The 12,959-nt window shown below is 50.6% G+C and overlaps 5 protein-coding genes across 5 annotated transcripts; 3 read left to right on the top strand and 2 right to left on the bottom strand.

Moving 5' to 3' along the window:
* Positions 1-161: 161 nt before the first annotated feature.
* BDV27DRAFT_139468 (sugar porter family MFS transporter) lies at positions 162-2,822 on the bottom strand. Its single transcript, XM_032069462.1, has 7 exons — positions 2,630-2,822; positions 2,109-2,577; positions 1,983-2,059; positions 1,695-1,919; positions 654-1,637; positions 486-559; positions 162-413 (listed from the first exon to the last, which is right to left on the bottom strand). The coding sequence occupies exons 2-7, from the start codon at positions 2,202-2,204 to the stop codon at positions 265-267; spliced, it is 1,605 nt and encodes a 534-aa protein (XP_031920449.1). The 5' UTR covers positions 2,205-2,577; positions 2,630-2,822; the 3' UTR covers positions 162-264.
* A 1,973-nt stretch (positions 2,823-4,795) lies between these two features.
* On the top strand, positions 4,796-6,675 carry BDV27DRAFT_139466 (carbon-nitrogen hydrolase family protein). Its single transcript, XM_032069461.1, has 5 exons — positions 4,796-5,333; positions 5,398-5,888; positions 5,972-6,184; positions 6,243-6,287; positions 6,339-6,675. The coding sequence occupies exons 1-5, from the start codon at positions 5,186-5,188 to the stop codon at positions 6,513-6,515; spliced, it is 1,074 nt and encodes a 357-aa protein (XP_031920448.1). The 5' UTR covers positions 4,796-5,185; the 3' UTR covers positions 6,516-6,675.
* A 178-nt stretch (positions 6,676-6,853) lies between these two features.
* On the top strand, positions 6,854-9,003 carry BDV27DRAFT_170600 (glycoside hydrolase family 154 protein; the record flags this gene model as incomplete). Its single annotated transcript, XM_032075346.1, has 3 exons — positions 6,854-7,413; positions 7,483-7,781; positions 7,847-9,003. Exons 1-3 carry the CDS (start codon positions 6,932-6,934, stop codon positions 9,001-9,003), a joined length of 1,938 nt encoding a protein of 645 aa, XP_031920447.1. The 5' UTR covers positions 6,854-6,931.
* Positions 9,004-9,111: 108 nt separating this feature from the next.
* On the bottom strand, positions 9,112-10,699 carry BDV27DRAFT_88292 (putative lipoate--protein ligase). Its single transcript, XM_032077860.1, has 3 exons — positions 9,695-10,699; positions 9,516-9,623; positions 9,112-9,462 (listed from the first exon to the last, which is right to left on the bottom strand). The coding sequence occupies exons 1-3, from the start codon at positions 10,676-10,678 to the stop codon at positions 9,208-9,210; spliced, it is 1,347 nt and encodes a 448-aa protein (XP_031920446.1). The 5' UTR covers positions 10,679-10,699; the 3' UTR covers positions 9,112-9,207.
* Positions 10,700-10,902: 203 nt separating this feature from the next.
* BDV27DRAFT_139462 (bifunctional chorismate synthase/riboflavin reductase [NAD(P)H] ARO2) lies at positions 10,903-12,636 on the top strand. Its single transcript, XM_032069460.1, has 3 exons — positions 10,903-11,142; positions 11,207-11,568; positions 11,645-12,636. The coding sequence occupies exons 1-3, from the start codon at positions 11,108-11,110 to the stop codon at positions 12,484-12,486; spliced, it is 1,239 nt and encodes a 412-aa protein (XP_031920445.1). The 5' UTR covers positions 10,903-11,107; the 3' UTR covers positions 12,487-12,636.
* The last annotated feature ends 323 nt before the right edge of the window (positions 12,637-12,959 follow it).

Here is a 12,959-nt window from a genome sequence, read left to right as displayed (position 1 = left end):
TACCTGAAGAGACGATTAGACGGTTAGACTACTAGACCATTACTACTACTAGATGAATAGATTCTTTTCTTGAGGATTATACATCAACTGTTGTTAAGGGGGGGGGGAACGGGCGGACTAAAATAGTCTAAATGGCCTGAACATATACTAGACAGAACATTACTAAGTCTAGTATCATCCAATTGACCTATACAACTATGACCATATCGAAACTGACCACCAAGCAATCCGCAAGGGCGGGAAAGAGAAAGAAGGTTGACAATATTACACCCTTTCCACTCGAGTTTCTGTAGCAACTTCATCTTTATGATCACCCTCCGCTTGGGACGCACTCCTCTCTACATCTTCTGTCTTCAAATGAGTAGGACTGCTAGTAGCACCGAAGAGCTCATCCATTTTCTCCAGTGAGAGACCTATTAAAAAAAAGTTAGCCCCCATAAATAACAACGGTATGCAGGATGAGTAGGGGGTGTTGCAATGAATACCTTTAGTATCAGGGATAAAGAACCAAACCCACACGCCCATTGAGAAACAGAAACAGGCGAAAATGATGTATGTTCTATTTGAATCTTATTAACGGGTCCAGAAAGTATTTTCGTTTATATAGATGAGATGCCGAGAAGATGTGATACACAAAGGAAAAGGAAACTAACCCGTAGCCGTTAGCACCAACGGTTGCCAGCATGTTGGGAACCGCTCGAGAAACGACAAAGTTGAAGAGCCACTGAGTCGCGGCAGCGAAGGAGACGTTCAGACTTCTCAGTCGGGCAGTCGGAATCTCAGAGACATAGATCCAGCAGACGGGGCCCCAGCCGAACTGGAAGCACGCGGCAAAGAGGAAGATACAGACGAGAGCGACATAGCCAGCGGGGATCACGGGCTGGCCTTCGACCGGGGGCGCAATGCGGACATATAACCCGATGTAGAGCATGGCGAGACCCTGGGCAACAGAGGTCCAGAGGAGAGAGCGTCGACGGCCCAAAGAATCGGCGACGAAGACTAGGAAGACGGCACATGCCACCATCTTTACGATTCCGTACACTCCCGTGGCGAACAGACCTGTCGTAGTGCCGGTGATGCCCAGATTTTCAAAGATCTGTGGTGCGTAGTAGTTAATGGCGTTCGTACCGGTCATTTGCTGGCAGACCATGAGGAATATACTAATCATGGCTCGTTTGCGGTTGCCGGGGATGAGCCACATCTCTTTCATAAGGTCCCAGAAGCCGGAACCACCGATGAGCTGGCGCTCGTGCTCGAGTTGGCTGACGATATCTTGGAACTCGTTCTCAACGTACGGATGTGTTGAGGGGAGATTGCGTACGCGGGAGAGCGTCCTCCGAGCGTCTTCCCAGCGGTCTTGTTTTGCGAGCCAACGGGGGGATTCGTTGCATAGGAGCATACCTACAAGCATAAGAAGGGCGGGGAGGGCCTGCATGGCAAGTGGAACCATGTATTGTGCTGTGCCCTTGATGTGGAGGGTAGAGCCGTAGTTGATCCAGAAGGCGAGCATAATTCCCATTGTGATGAAAAGTTGGTAGAGGCCTGTTAGACCACCACGGATGGCTCTTGGGGAGTTTTCAGAGACATAGAGAGGGTTGATCATTGAGGCGAAGCCGACACCGAAACCGTTGACTAAACTGAGTTGGGCTCTGTTAGCCCTAAGGGTCCGAAAAGTATGTGGAAGCGATGCTCACCGTCCGATGTACATGGCTTCCAGGTGTCCACTTGCTGCAACTTGCATGATAACGCCAACGATAGCAATTAGCGATGCGGATATTAACCCTGCCTTTCGGCCCCATTTGTCTGCCACTGGGGAGGCGATGAGGGCGCCAAAGAAGCACCCTGCCTGTAGCGTGGATACAATATTAGCGGAGAGATTGGCCTCTCCTACATCGCCAAGGTTCTTTAGCCCATATTTTCTATACGTATGACGTTAACGAATGGTGTGTAAATAGATATTTAGAGGTATAAAAGCGACTTACACTTGGAACGGATCCATCGTAAGAACACCTCCTATGATACCGGTCTCCATTCCGAAAAGCATGCCGCCGAAGCAAGCCTGTAGATGTTTCAGTCTCTGTTGTAAGGGAAGGTTGAAGAAGACTAACCGAACAGGCGAGCATGTACACTCTCCATCCATAAATCTCCCTGGGGTCCTCTCGCATCGCGTCATTGTGGACGAGTCTTCGTAGTATAACTGACATTTTGTCAAGTTGAATCAAGTCAGTCTCGGGGAGCTTTGCTGTTGAAGTAGCAGATCGGTCACCGAAACGTGGCTTGACACGTCGTCTCAAAGCCTGAAACAACGATGATCGCGATCCTGGCTCAGATAAGACAATGAATGGAGAAATTTTCAAAGATATCACCGCCGGAATAAAGCAAACTAATATATGGAGGAAGGGTCTGAAGCTCGTCTGGTGCTACTATCACACGAAGCACATATCCCTGTTACGCAAATCTAGAGTGATGGCAGCTCTCACGGAAAAACAAGACGGCCAAGATGGTCAAAAGATTCCACGAATCCCGAGAGAGCGTCGAAGGACTGGCCGTTACGGTCATCCTCCATGAGCGCTGATCCTTGAGCCAGTTAGAAGGACGTAGCCATGGAGATAAGGAGGGGAAGTGACACCTTGTCTCCGTCTGGGCGCTGGAACGTAAAGCACGGGTGATATTAAATAACTCTCGGCATTCCTGAGCTCGCTATCGTTGGGTATCCCCAAGAAAACGTGGGATGCAACACGAATATGGGCAGCGATAAGGTTACTTAGTGCCACGAATCAGAGAAGGTCATATAGACTCACGCGTTCATGTGGTGGTCGGACGAATAGGGGCTTTGGTGAAGTGGTGTAGGATGTTGGGTAGCCAAGACGACGGAGCTGAACGAAGGTTTGCGGGGAAAAGCAAAATAATTTAAATTTGCGGGGACGGCTGTCGTTGTTGATCGTTTAGCTACAGAACTTGGTCAAAAATCTGCCAAGTGACAGTTCGAATTAAATAGTTTAACAGTGGATTTATGGTAACCATTGCAATGAAGGTTATGTTGTTTGTTTCCTTAGCATATCCGATGTACATAGGTAGGGTTTGGCCAGTTAGGGCTTATCACTCAAATCGTCAACTCGTAATAGCCTGATGTACCGAATAGTCGCTTCGTATAGAGGAAGGCTTGGAGCTAGACACGGGCATAATAATAATTAAACATAAAGAAAGAACGAAAGAAAGAGAGAAAGTTCATATAGATATCCTATCATAAAGCCCATTGTATAGATATGTACGAAAGTACAATGTGAATGAACCTATTGCGGATGCATACTAGACGGTGTTAAAACATATATATATATATATATATATATAAAACTAATTAATCATGAAAGGATAAATCCCAATGATGAATGACCATGATCTCTACATGATCACTTCAACATCCCACTGAAAGGTCCAGAAGTTGAAGCAATTCTAATATCATTGGCCGCTGGTATATTTTTCATAAAGATATGGGGTGATTCCCAATCCTGTCCAAGGAATCTTGATGAGGCACTAGGAGATTCAAAGCATACGCTGCGCACCGCCCGGTTTCTACTACAAACAAAACGCCTGGCCTATCTAGCGCCTCTACGACTACGCGACAAGGGGCCAGCAGCGACTCTGATGCCGGTGGCAGCGGATTAACCTCACCAGTGGTAGGGTGAGGCGACGGAATAGGGGAAGCAGCTGGCTATAATCGCCGCTATTTTCAGACCCCTTTGGTATTCCTAATCTACGCCGTCTAGGCGTGTACGCGTACTTTCAGACACAACTGTCGATGTGAGCTACTTGGGTGAGCTGGAGAGACAGAACAGGGAAAGGAATCAGGGGAAGGGAACTAAAACTTCAAGGCCGCACGAAGGCAGCGTGTCACCACTATCTAGCTAGAATAACCCTGTACATACTTAAGTTAGTCTCACCGGCTGGCCAACTGGCCGTCGGCGACCCGAGAAGAGCCCCAGAGCTGGGAGCTGTATTCGGGTATAATGCACATCTCTCTCTCTCTCTCTCTCTCTATATATATATATTTCATATTTGCAAAAACGACGGCATGGCTCATACATCCCTCTTTATCTGCCAACAATATTGATAGGGTTGCACTGTGATGTTGTTGTATTCTTGATCGCGTATAAGCTTCTCATGCTTATTGACACTCAATATATTTTTTATGGAAGAAGTCATATTGTCTGCGTGTCTTGAACGCTGTGATTGTCCTGTGCACGTTTGAGTAGTCGAGACAAATAAGCGTTACAGCCAGAATGAGCTCCTAGAATAGCCGCCGCAACCCAATACCATGTAACCTTCTTTCCATCAAAGGTTTGTCCACAAAGTGCTGTCAACAAACCTGAAACATTTTTTCATACATGCTAGCCGTGCCGAAGCTCCCATGTCTAGGTTATTCCAACTAGCTGCTGTATACATGGGGAAATTAGCAGGACATATGTTGTAGATTGGGACCGGGACAGATAGTCTAGAGAATCCCGACAAGCTGTGTCGGCCGAGTTAGGGTTTTGGTTCCCCACGGGCTCTGCTTCGGAACAACGGTGATCGACGCGCAGTCCCGACGGGTGTCCAGCCCAAGATTTTGTCAAGATAAGATTAGTTGGGTATGTTAGTACTATCCAAGAAAGGTTATAATTTCTGATACGCTGTACAAAAGGCGCGAGTCAGGCCATGTCGTACTCTGCGTTGTGGCGGGATTTGAACTTGAGGGGCATCGTGAAACATTAGTCAGAGCGCAGGGTTTCCACTGTGTTAGGTAGGTTGCTCTTACAAATGGATGGAGATGTGACTGACAAAGTGTCTAGGTCTGAGCGTCTTGTGGCACCTCTCCTCTTGCACGAGCAGATCCCGAAAGAACATCGTTATGGGGCCCCTTCGTGGTCAAATCTTCGGAAGGGTTGGGAAGTGCGCAGTAGGATACCACAGAGATGCTAGATCGTGAAAAGCAAAACCCGACAGCCGGATGTACCGAATTGCATGATGTGAAGTGAAGGTCGTGGATTGAATATCATCATGCAATCGCAGGTATAAATAGGAAGCGTTCCGACAGTCTTCAAGTTCTTTATCCATCGTCTATCATCAACCACAGCAGCAACAGCAAAGCTCACTATAACTTACATCACTTCTTCAGCATCGTGAAATCGATACTTCTTATCACAAAATGGCACCAGTTTTGAAGAAGTACAAGGCCGCAGCAGTCAATGCTGAGCCAGGATGGTTCGACCTCGAAGAATCTGTCAAGCGAACTATTCACTGGATCAACGAAGCTGGAAAGGCTGGCTGCAAGTTCATTGCTTTCCCCGAGCTTTGTACGTATCTTTCCCCTTTTTTATGGATATCTGTAACTTTATCATGGTCTGACAACTGCCACAGGGATCCCGGGCTACCCATACTGGGCCTGGAAGGTAAATTACCAGGAGAGTCTGCCACTGCTCAAGAAGTATCGCGAGAACAGTCTGCCCTCAGACTCTGAGGAGATGCGTCGGATTCGTGAGGTAGCCCGTGCCAACAAGATCTTTGTCTCTCTGGGCTATTCGGAACTGGATCTGGCCAGTCTTTACACCACCCAAGTCCTCATCTCTCCTACCGGTGATATTCTGAACCACCGTCGCAAGATCCGCGCTACCCACGTCGAGCGTCTGGTCTTCGGAGATGGTACTGGTGATACCACTGAGTCTGTTATCCAGACCGAGATCGGCCGTGTGGGACACTTGAACTGCTGGGAAAATATGAACCCTTTTATGAAGGCGTATGCTGCCTCTCTTGGTGAGCAGGTTCACGTTGCTGCTTGGCCACTGTATCCCGGAAAGGAGACACTGAAGTACCCCGATCCTTTCACCAACGTGGCTGAAGCCAATGCCGACGTAAGTCATACTCTACCTGATCGATTCGGGTCTCCCTACCTATCTCGCTCGCTCGGTCTGAGGTCTAATGGAAGTCTGCGCAGCTCGTTACTCCGGCCTATGCTATTGAGACGGGCACCTTCACCCTGGCACCTTGGCAAAGCATCACCGCCGAGGGTATCAAGCTGAACACGCCCCCCGGAAAGGAGCTCGAGGATCCCCACATCTACAATGGCCATGGCCGTATCTTTGGCCCTGATGGACAGAATCTTGTTCCTCACCCTGACAAGGACTTCCAGGGTCTGCTGATTGTTGACGTGAGTTTTCAATTTTCTCTCTTCGGTCAAGGGTAAAAGATGCTAACCAGAACACTAGATTGACCTGGATGAGTGCCATCTCTCCAAGTCCCTGGCTGACTTCGTAAGACCCCCGCTGATCTCCAATACTTCTGCTGTACTAACACTGTTTCAGGGAGGACATTACATGCGTCCTGACCTCATTCGTCTGCTTGTCGACACTAACCGCAAGGATCTTGTTGTTCATGAGGATCGCGTAAATGGAGGAGTTGCTTACACGCGTACCGTTGATCGGGTGGGACTGTCGAGGCCTTTGGAAGCTGCGACCCCCAATGGTGAACAGGAAGAGTAGAGTCAGGTTCTGGCAGGTCCAATAAGGCGTAACCAATGTTATCTCTCCACTCATCCGACTGTACCACTATGAAATGCAATGCAATATATTCCCATCATCCGGCCAATTAGGGTTCCGCTGTCTAGACACTAAATCGGATAAGTTTCGAGTCTTATTATCCTTTAACTTCCGGCTAAATCGCTTTCGGTCACTTTAATCCACCAATGGCCAGAGCGGATTTCCATTGATATTCAACGATCCTCATACAATGATGATCACTTCGATGGAGAAGACATCGGAAAGAACTCCGGCCTTACCCGTCGTTGGTTTTAGCAGACTGAATATATACCGCCAAGTCGAAACTAGACAAGACCGGCCGATGTCATGATTCTGTGCGCATATCGAACCAAGCACCATTCAGCAGCATACCACACATAATGTCAGTACAAGCAAACGGAAAGACCCCGATTCAGGCCTTTAGCCGATCACCTTTTCGCACCCGCCGCGATTTTCAAGATGCATGCCGGGCACTCCTTGATCCGCTCGTCCCGCACTTCACACCGGGATGCAGTCGAGTGAAGATTGGATCATCGACGACCCGTTTCGACGAAGGTGGTGCCCAGATTGAGGGCTTCGCGCGACCCCTGTGGGGTTTAGCTGCTCTGCTGGGGGGCGGTTATCAATACCCAGAGGCAGTGCGTTGGTACCAGGGACTCATCAACGGGACAGACCCCCGAAGTCCAGAGTATTGGGGAGATATAGAGGATCTCGACCAGCGCATGGTGGAAATGTGCCCCCTCGGGTTTGCGTTGGCGGTCGCTCCGCATGTATTCTGGGATCCCTTGACGATTCAGCAAAAGCACAATGTTGCAAGTTGGTTGGCTAGTATTAATGAGCGTGAGATGCCCAATACGAACTGGTATGGCCCTGCACAACGCATGATTACATAGATGGTAGTCTCGGAAGACTCACAACAGAACGCATTCAGGTTGTGGTTCCGGGTCTTTGCCAACTTAGGTCTAAGGAGAAACGGAGCCCCTTATTCACTCCCCCGTATCGAAGCTGATATGGACCACTTGGACACCTTCCATGTTGGTGGAGGATGGAGCAACGACGGTCCGAAGAGTCACCATCAGATGGATTACTACTCCGGCTCATTTGCTATCCAATTTTTGCAGTTACTTTATTCAAGACTGGCAGCCGATTTTGACCCGCAACGGGCTGAACAGTACCGAGAACGGGCGAGACAATTTGCTCTTGACTTTGTGTACTATTTTGATGCAGATGGTTGGTTTTCTCGCGGAACTGAACTAGCCCACAATCAGTACTGACCGTATGCCTTTTACTGACAGGAGCCGCTATCCCTTTCGGAAGGTCCATGACGTATCGATTCGCCATGGCTGGGTTCTGGGGAGCACTTGCTTTTGCAGACGTCGCGCCCCCGGCACCACTCACCTGGGGTGTTGTCAAGGGCCTTCTCTTGAGACATTTCCGCTGGTGGGCAACCCAAGAGGATATGTTCAACAGCGATGGAACGCTGAATCTCGGGTATTCATACGCGAACATGTACCTGACAGAGAACTATAACTCTCCCGGCTCACCCTACTGGTGTTGCCTTTCATTTGTCCCTCTGGTGCTGGGAGAAACACACCCATTCTGGGCAGCCAAGGAGGAACCATACCCAATCGCCTCCCTCTCACCCGTTGCAGCGCTCCAGTATCCCAAGCACATCGTAGTCCACCGTGGCGGACATTCATTCCTGCTCTCTTCCGGGCAAGCCTGCCACTACCCCCTGAAGGCAACTCAGGCAAAATACGGCAAATTCGCCTACAGCGCATCTTTCGGGTACTCCGTTCCGACAGGCTCGTACCAACTCGAACAACATGCCCCGGACAGTATGCTAGCACTCTCCGACGACGGAGGAGACATCTGGCAAGCGCGGCGACTGGCCATAAATGCCCGCATCGAATCCCACGATGATATCCCCGTGCTAGCCTCCACCTGGAAACCCTGGTCAGACGTGGAAGTAGAAACATACCTGATTCCACCGCTCGAAGAAAGCGAGAACTGGCATATCCGCGCGCATCGCGTCCGCACTGGACGAGACCTCATGACGTCCGAGGGCGCTTTCGCCATCTACGGGTGTCGGAGCGATAATGGCCGGATTCTAGGTCCGTTAGCGGAACGGCCCTCCGAAGGGACCTTGCAGGAATCTCAGAAGGCGCTCACGGTTTCCTCGGTTGGGGCTGTGGGTATTGTAGAGTTACAATCCGGTGTTGACCGGGCTGGGAGGGTGGTCCTCGCTGATCCTAACTCGAACCTCATGTATGGTCGCACTCTGCTGCCTTCTCTGGGGGCTGATCTGCCCTCAGGAGCTGAGCGTTGGTTTGTGACTGCTGTTTTTGCTTTGCCTGCCCATGGGGATGGGGATGCATGGAGGCAGAAATGGGAACGACTGCCTGTCATCCCGGAGTGGTTGACGCGGCTTATCGAGAGCGGCGGTCAGTGATGTCAGCGGTATCTGCATAGATCAATATGTTGGAATAGATAGACCCTCAGTTGATTCGTAATTTTTGAACTTGTCCGCTGCATCTTGTTTTCTTTTATTTGTAGCCATCTACAAACAAATCTTGTATGTTGTACACATAGGCCCGTAGGCACAGCTATAATATACAGTCTTTTATGATACATCTATATAACAATCATAAGAGCATCACAAGCTAGTGTCCCAACCAAGCTTACTCCCGATAAACTTAGCAAGTTCTAGCAAAGTCTTGTCCTCTACGTCAGCACCAAGTCGATCAAGCAAAATCTTATGCCACTGAGCCGGAGTGATCTCGTGGAGCTTACGGCCGTTTAAAGCCTCGTGCACGCGTGCAGCCTGCTCGGAAGCTACAGACACATCTCCAGAGGTCGAGATATGACTCTCGATGATAGCACCGTGTTTCAGGCGGAGGAACACACGTGTCTGAACTGATTAGCGAGCACGATCTTGAGTTTTTACCAGAGGGAATCACTTACCGCATGCGGCAACGTGGATAGTAGAGGAGGTCTTTCACGTGGATCGTCTTCAATGGGGTACGTGGAGAAGGTGAACTGTGGTGTTTGGGTGTATTTCCACTCCAAGGACTATTTTAGACGATTTTGGTTAGCGCCAATAAGTCTGGGGCAGTATGAAACCTTGGTTGGTTAGCTCGTACCGTCAATTCATCAATGCCCTTCTTAATCTCAGGCTCTCCGTAGCCCTGGTGTTCCCCTACCGCGCCCGCAACCCAAGTATCACCCGCATACAACTCCGGTTCAAGGGCATGAGCCCGTTGCGCACGACGCACAGCATCGGCATCCACTTTATACATCTGGGCGAACTCCTCGACAATACTAGCCATGACGCGCTCGATAGAAAAAGGCATCATAGCATCCACAAAGACAGACGAGACATTCGCCACGGGAGACCGAACACTCTCCACACCCTTGGCTTTGATATAGTCCCGAGCCGGCGATCGCAGGAAGGAGCCTAGCCGGTTGATATTCGGAGTGTCCAGCAGACATGTGCCATGGTGCAGTGCGCGGTGTCTGGTCAATTTAAAGGCCGAGCCAGAGATTTTCCGAGGCTGTGGCTGTCCGGTCGACATGACGATGTCATGGCGATCGTTGACACTGGTGTTCGTAGCTCCGACGCGATGCAATGCCCGCACTATCATCTCTGCATGCTTGTCTCGAGTGAATGTTGTCCGGGGTGAGATCACGCTGTAGTTCAGGTTGCCTTCGTCGTGGTAGACGGCGCCTCCACCCGATCTTCGGCGCACAAGGAGTGCGCCGTTGTCACTCTTCCCTTGGGTGTTTGGTTCGCGGTCATTCTGTAGGGCGAGGAGGTTGGTCTCATGCCACGGGTTTTGATTTCGTCCGATCACGACGCATGGCCGGTTAATGTATAGGAAGAGGATGCTCGAGTCTGGTGGGGCGTTTTCTAGCAGGAAATGTTCAATTGATAAGTTGACATATGGGTCCGTTGAGAGGGACTGATAGATCTGGTGCTGGGAGGATTCGCGGTTCGCGAGCTGGGCGAACTGATCGGAGGAGAAAGAGGAATTATATCGTACGAAGAGAGGGCGAAGGGCTGCAGCCGACCATGTTGGTGTTCGGAGGGAGGATAGTAGGCATAAGCCTCGTCGGAGTGGGCGCATTGAGACGGAAGAGCATCAGGGACTAAAGATAGTAAGTATGCAGTATGGAAATTAAAGTAAGGTACTGATACGTATCGTCCGTACGCAGTGTCCGCTCACCGCCCAATGATTGGTGACTCAGGCCGCTGGGCCTCCGATCTCCGGACGCTAAACCAGATCGGGAAAGCGAAAAGATGCCATATTTCTCACCTTATTTTCCATCATGCAATCATCGAGTGGGTTTTTCTATGTTCTCTTGTTCGTTGAAGATCCTCGCGGGGTATCATTAGATCGACTTTCAATTCAGTTGTCCCTCTAAATCCTTTCTGCGATCACCTCTACGCATACCTGTCCGGTGCTGTGAAAGTAACGCCCCTCATATCCAGCTCCGACTACCCCGCCAACGCTTCTTAATTTCAATAAGAACAACCAATTGATCGATTGTTCATCATGTCGACTTGGGGAGAATACTTCAAGGTCACCACGTGAGTCCACAACCAAAACCTGCAAGTATGGACAAATAAAGCTCACATGTTGCGCCTCCTCCAGTTACGGTGAATCCCACTGCCGCTCCGTCGGCTGCATCGTCGATGGCTGCCCTCCAGGAATGGAGCTTACTGAGGCTGATGTGCAGCCTCAGATGACTCGGAGACGTCCCGGACAGAGCGCTTTGACGACCCCTAGAAATGAGAAGGACCGCGTGGAAATCCAGTCGGGAACGGAATTCGGTGTCACCCTCGGTACCCCGATTGGCATGATGGTCCGCAACGAGGACCAGAGACCCAAGGACTACGGTGGCAGCACAATGGACTTGTACCCTCGCCCCAGCCATGCCGATTTCACCTACCTCGAGAAATATGGCGTCAAGGCCAGCAGTGGTGGTGGCCGCAGTAGTGCTCGTGAGACGATCGGTGAGTCACCGCGCATGCACCGAGCGAGGCCGTAGGCCTAGGGAAGGCAGGACGAAAGCAATACTGACAAGATCAGGCCGTGTCGCCGCTGGAGCCATTGCTGAGAAGTACCTGCGTCTCTCCCACGGCGTTGAGATCGTCGCCTTTGTCTCCTCCGTCGGCAACGAGCACCTCTTCCCCCCCACCCCTGAGCACCCCTCCCCCGCGACCAACCCCGAATTCCTGAACCTCGTTGAGAGCATCAGCCGCGAAACCGTCGACTCCTTCGTGCCGACCCGCTGCCCCAACCAAGACGCCGCAGCCCGCATGACCAAAGTCATCGAGCAATTCCGCGACAACCAAGACAGCATCGGCGGCACCGTAACGTGCGTGATCCGCAACGTGCCTGTCGGACTCGGCGAGCCCTGCTTCGACAAGCTCGAAGCCAAGCTCGCGCACGCCATGCTCAGCATCCCCGCAACAAAGGGCTTCGAAATCGGCTCGGGCTTCGGCGGCTGCGAAGTGCCCGGCTCCATCCACAACGATCCCTTCGTCGTCTCGGACATTGAAACCCGCACCGGCACCGAAACGACCACCAAGCAGCGTCTGACCACCAAGACCAACAACTCCGGCGGTATCCAGGGCGGCATCTCCAACGGTGCCTCCATTTACTTCCGCATCGCCTTCAAGCCCCCGGCCACCATCGGCCAGGCCCAAACGACTGCCTCCTACGGTCTCGAAGAGGGCACCCTCGAGGCTAAGGGCCGTCACGACCCCTGCGTCGTACCCCGTGCTGTTCCTATCGTCGAAACTATGTCCGCTCTCGTCATCATGGACGCTCTCATGGCCCAGTATGCTCGTGAGAGCGCGAAGAACTTGCTCCCTCCTCTACCTAAGACCATCCCGACTCATCCTACGGTTAAGCCTGGCTCCGCATGATGGGGTTAAGTGCTTGTGAGCTTTTCAGATAAAATGAACCTTGTTCAAGCTGAGATGAAATAAAATGCATGGTATGGTTATGTAGTTCATGAAGTGAAGTTTAGTTTTTGTTTTCCTTTACAATTCTTTTTTTTTTTTTTTTGTCCATAAAGAAGGTCGTTTATTTTCTTTCCATAGCACCATAGAATTGAATTCCTTTGGATAAACCCGTCAAATATGGAACTTGTATTCTCTATGTGTAATTGACATTGACTGCAGAGTTTAACTGTAGGCATGAGAAGCAATAAGGAGGAAGTCACTTTCTCAAAGTAGCGGAGTCGGGTATATAAATTAAATCGGTGTCAATGCGGCCCGAGACACGTGGTGTTGCAATGCCCTAGAGGTAGTGCAGGTATAAGGGAGAGAGAGAGAGAAGAAAGGAGTTGGGGGGGGGGGGGGGGGTCTCAAGGAAATGATTGATTCCCTACATCCGC

This window comes from Aspergillus caelatus (assembly GCF_009193585.1).
Source record: "Aspergillus caelatus strain CBS 763.97 unplaced genomic scaffold BDV27scaffold_473, whole genome shotgun sequence".
Lineage (NCBI taxonomy): Eukaryota > Fungi > Ascomycota > Eurotiomycetes > Eurotiales > Aspergillaceae > Aspergillus > Aspergillus caelatus.
The sequence above is the reverse complement of the archived record's forward strand: the minus strand, read 5'-3'. Positions and strand labels throughout refer to the sequence as shown.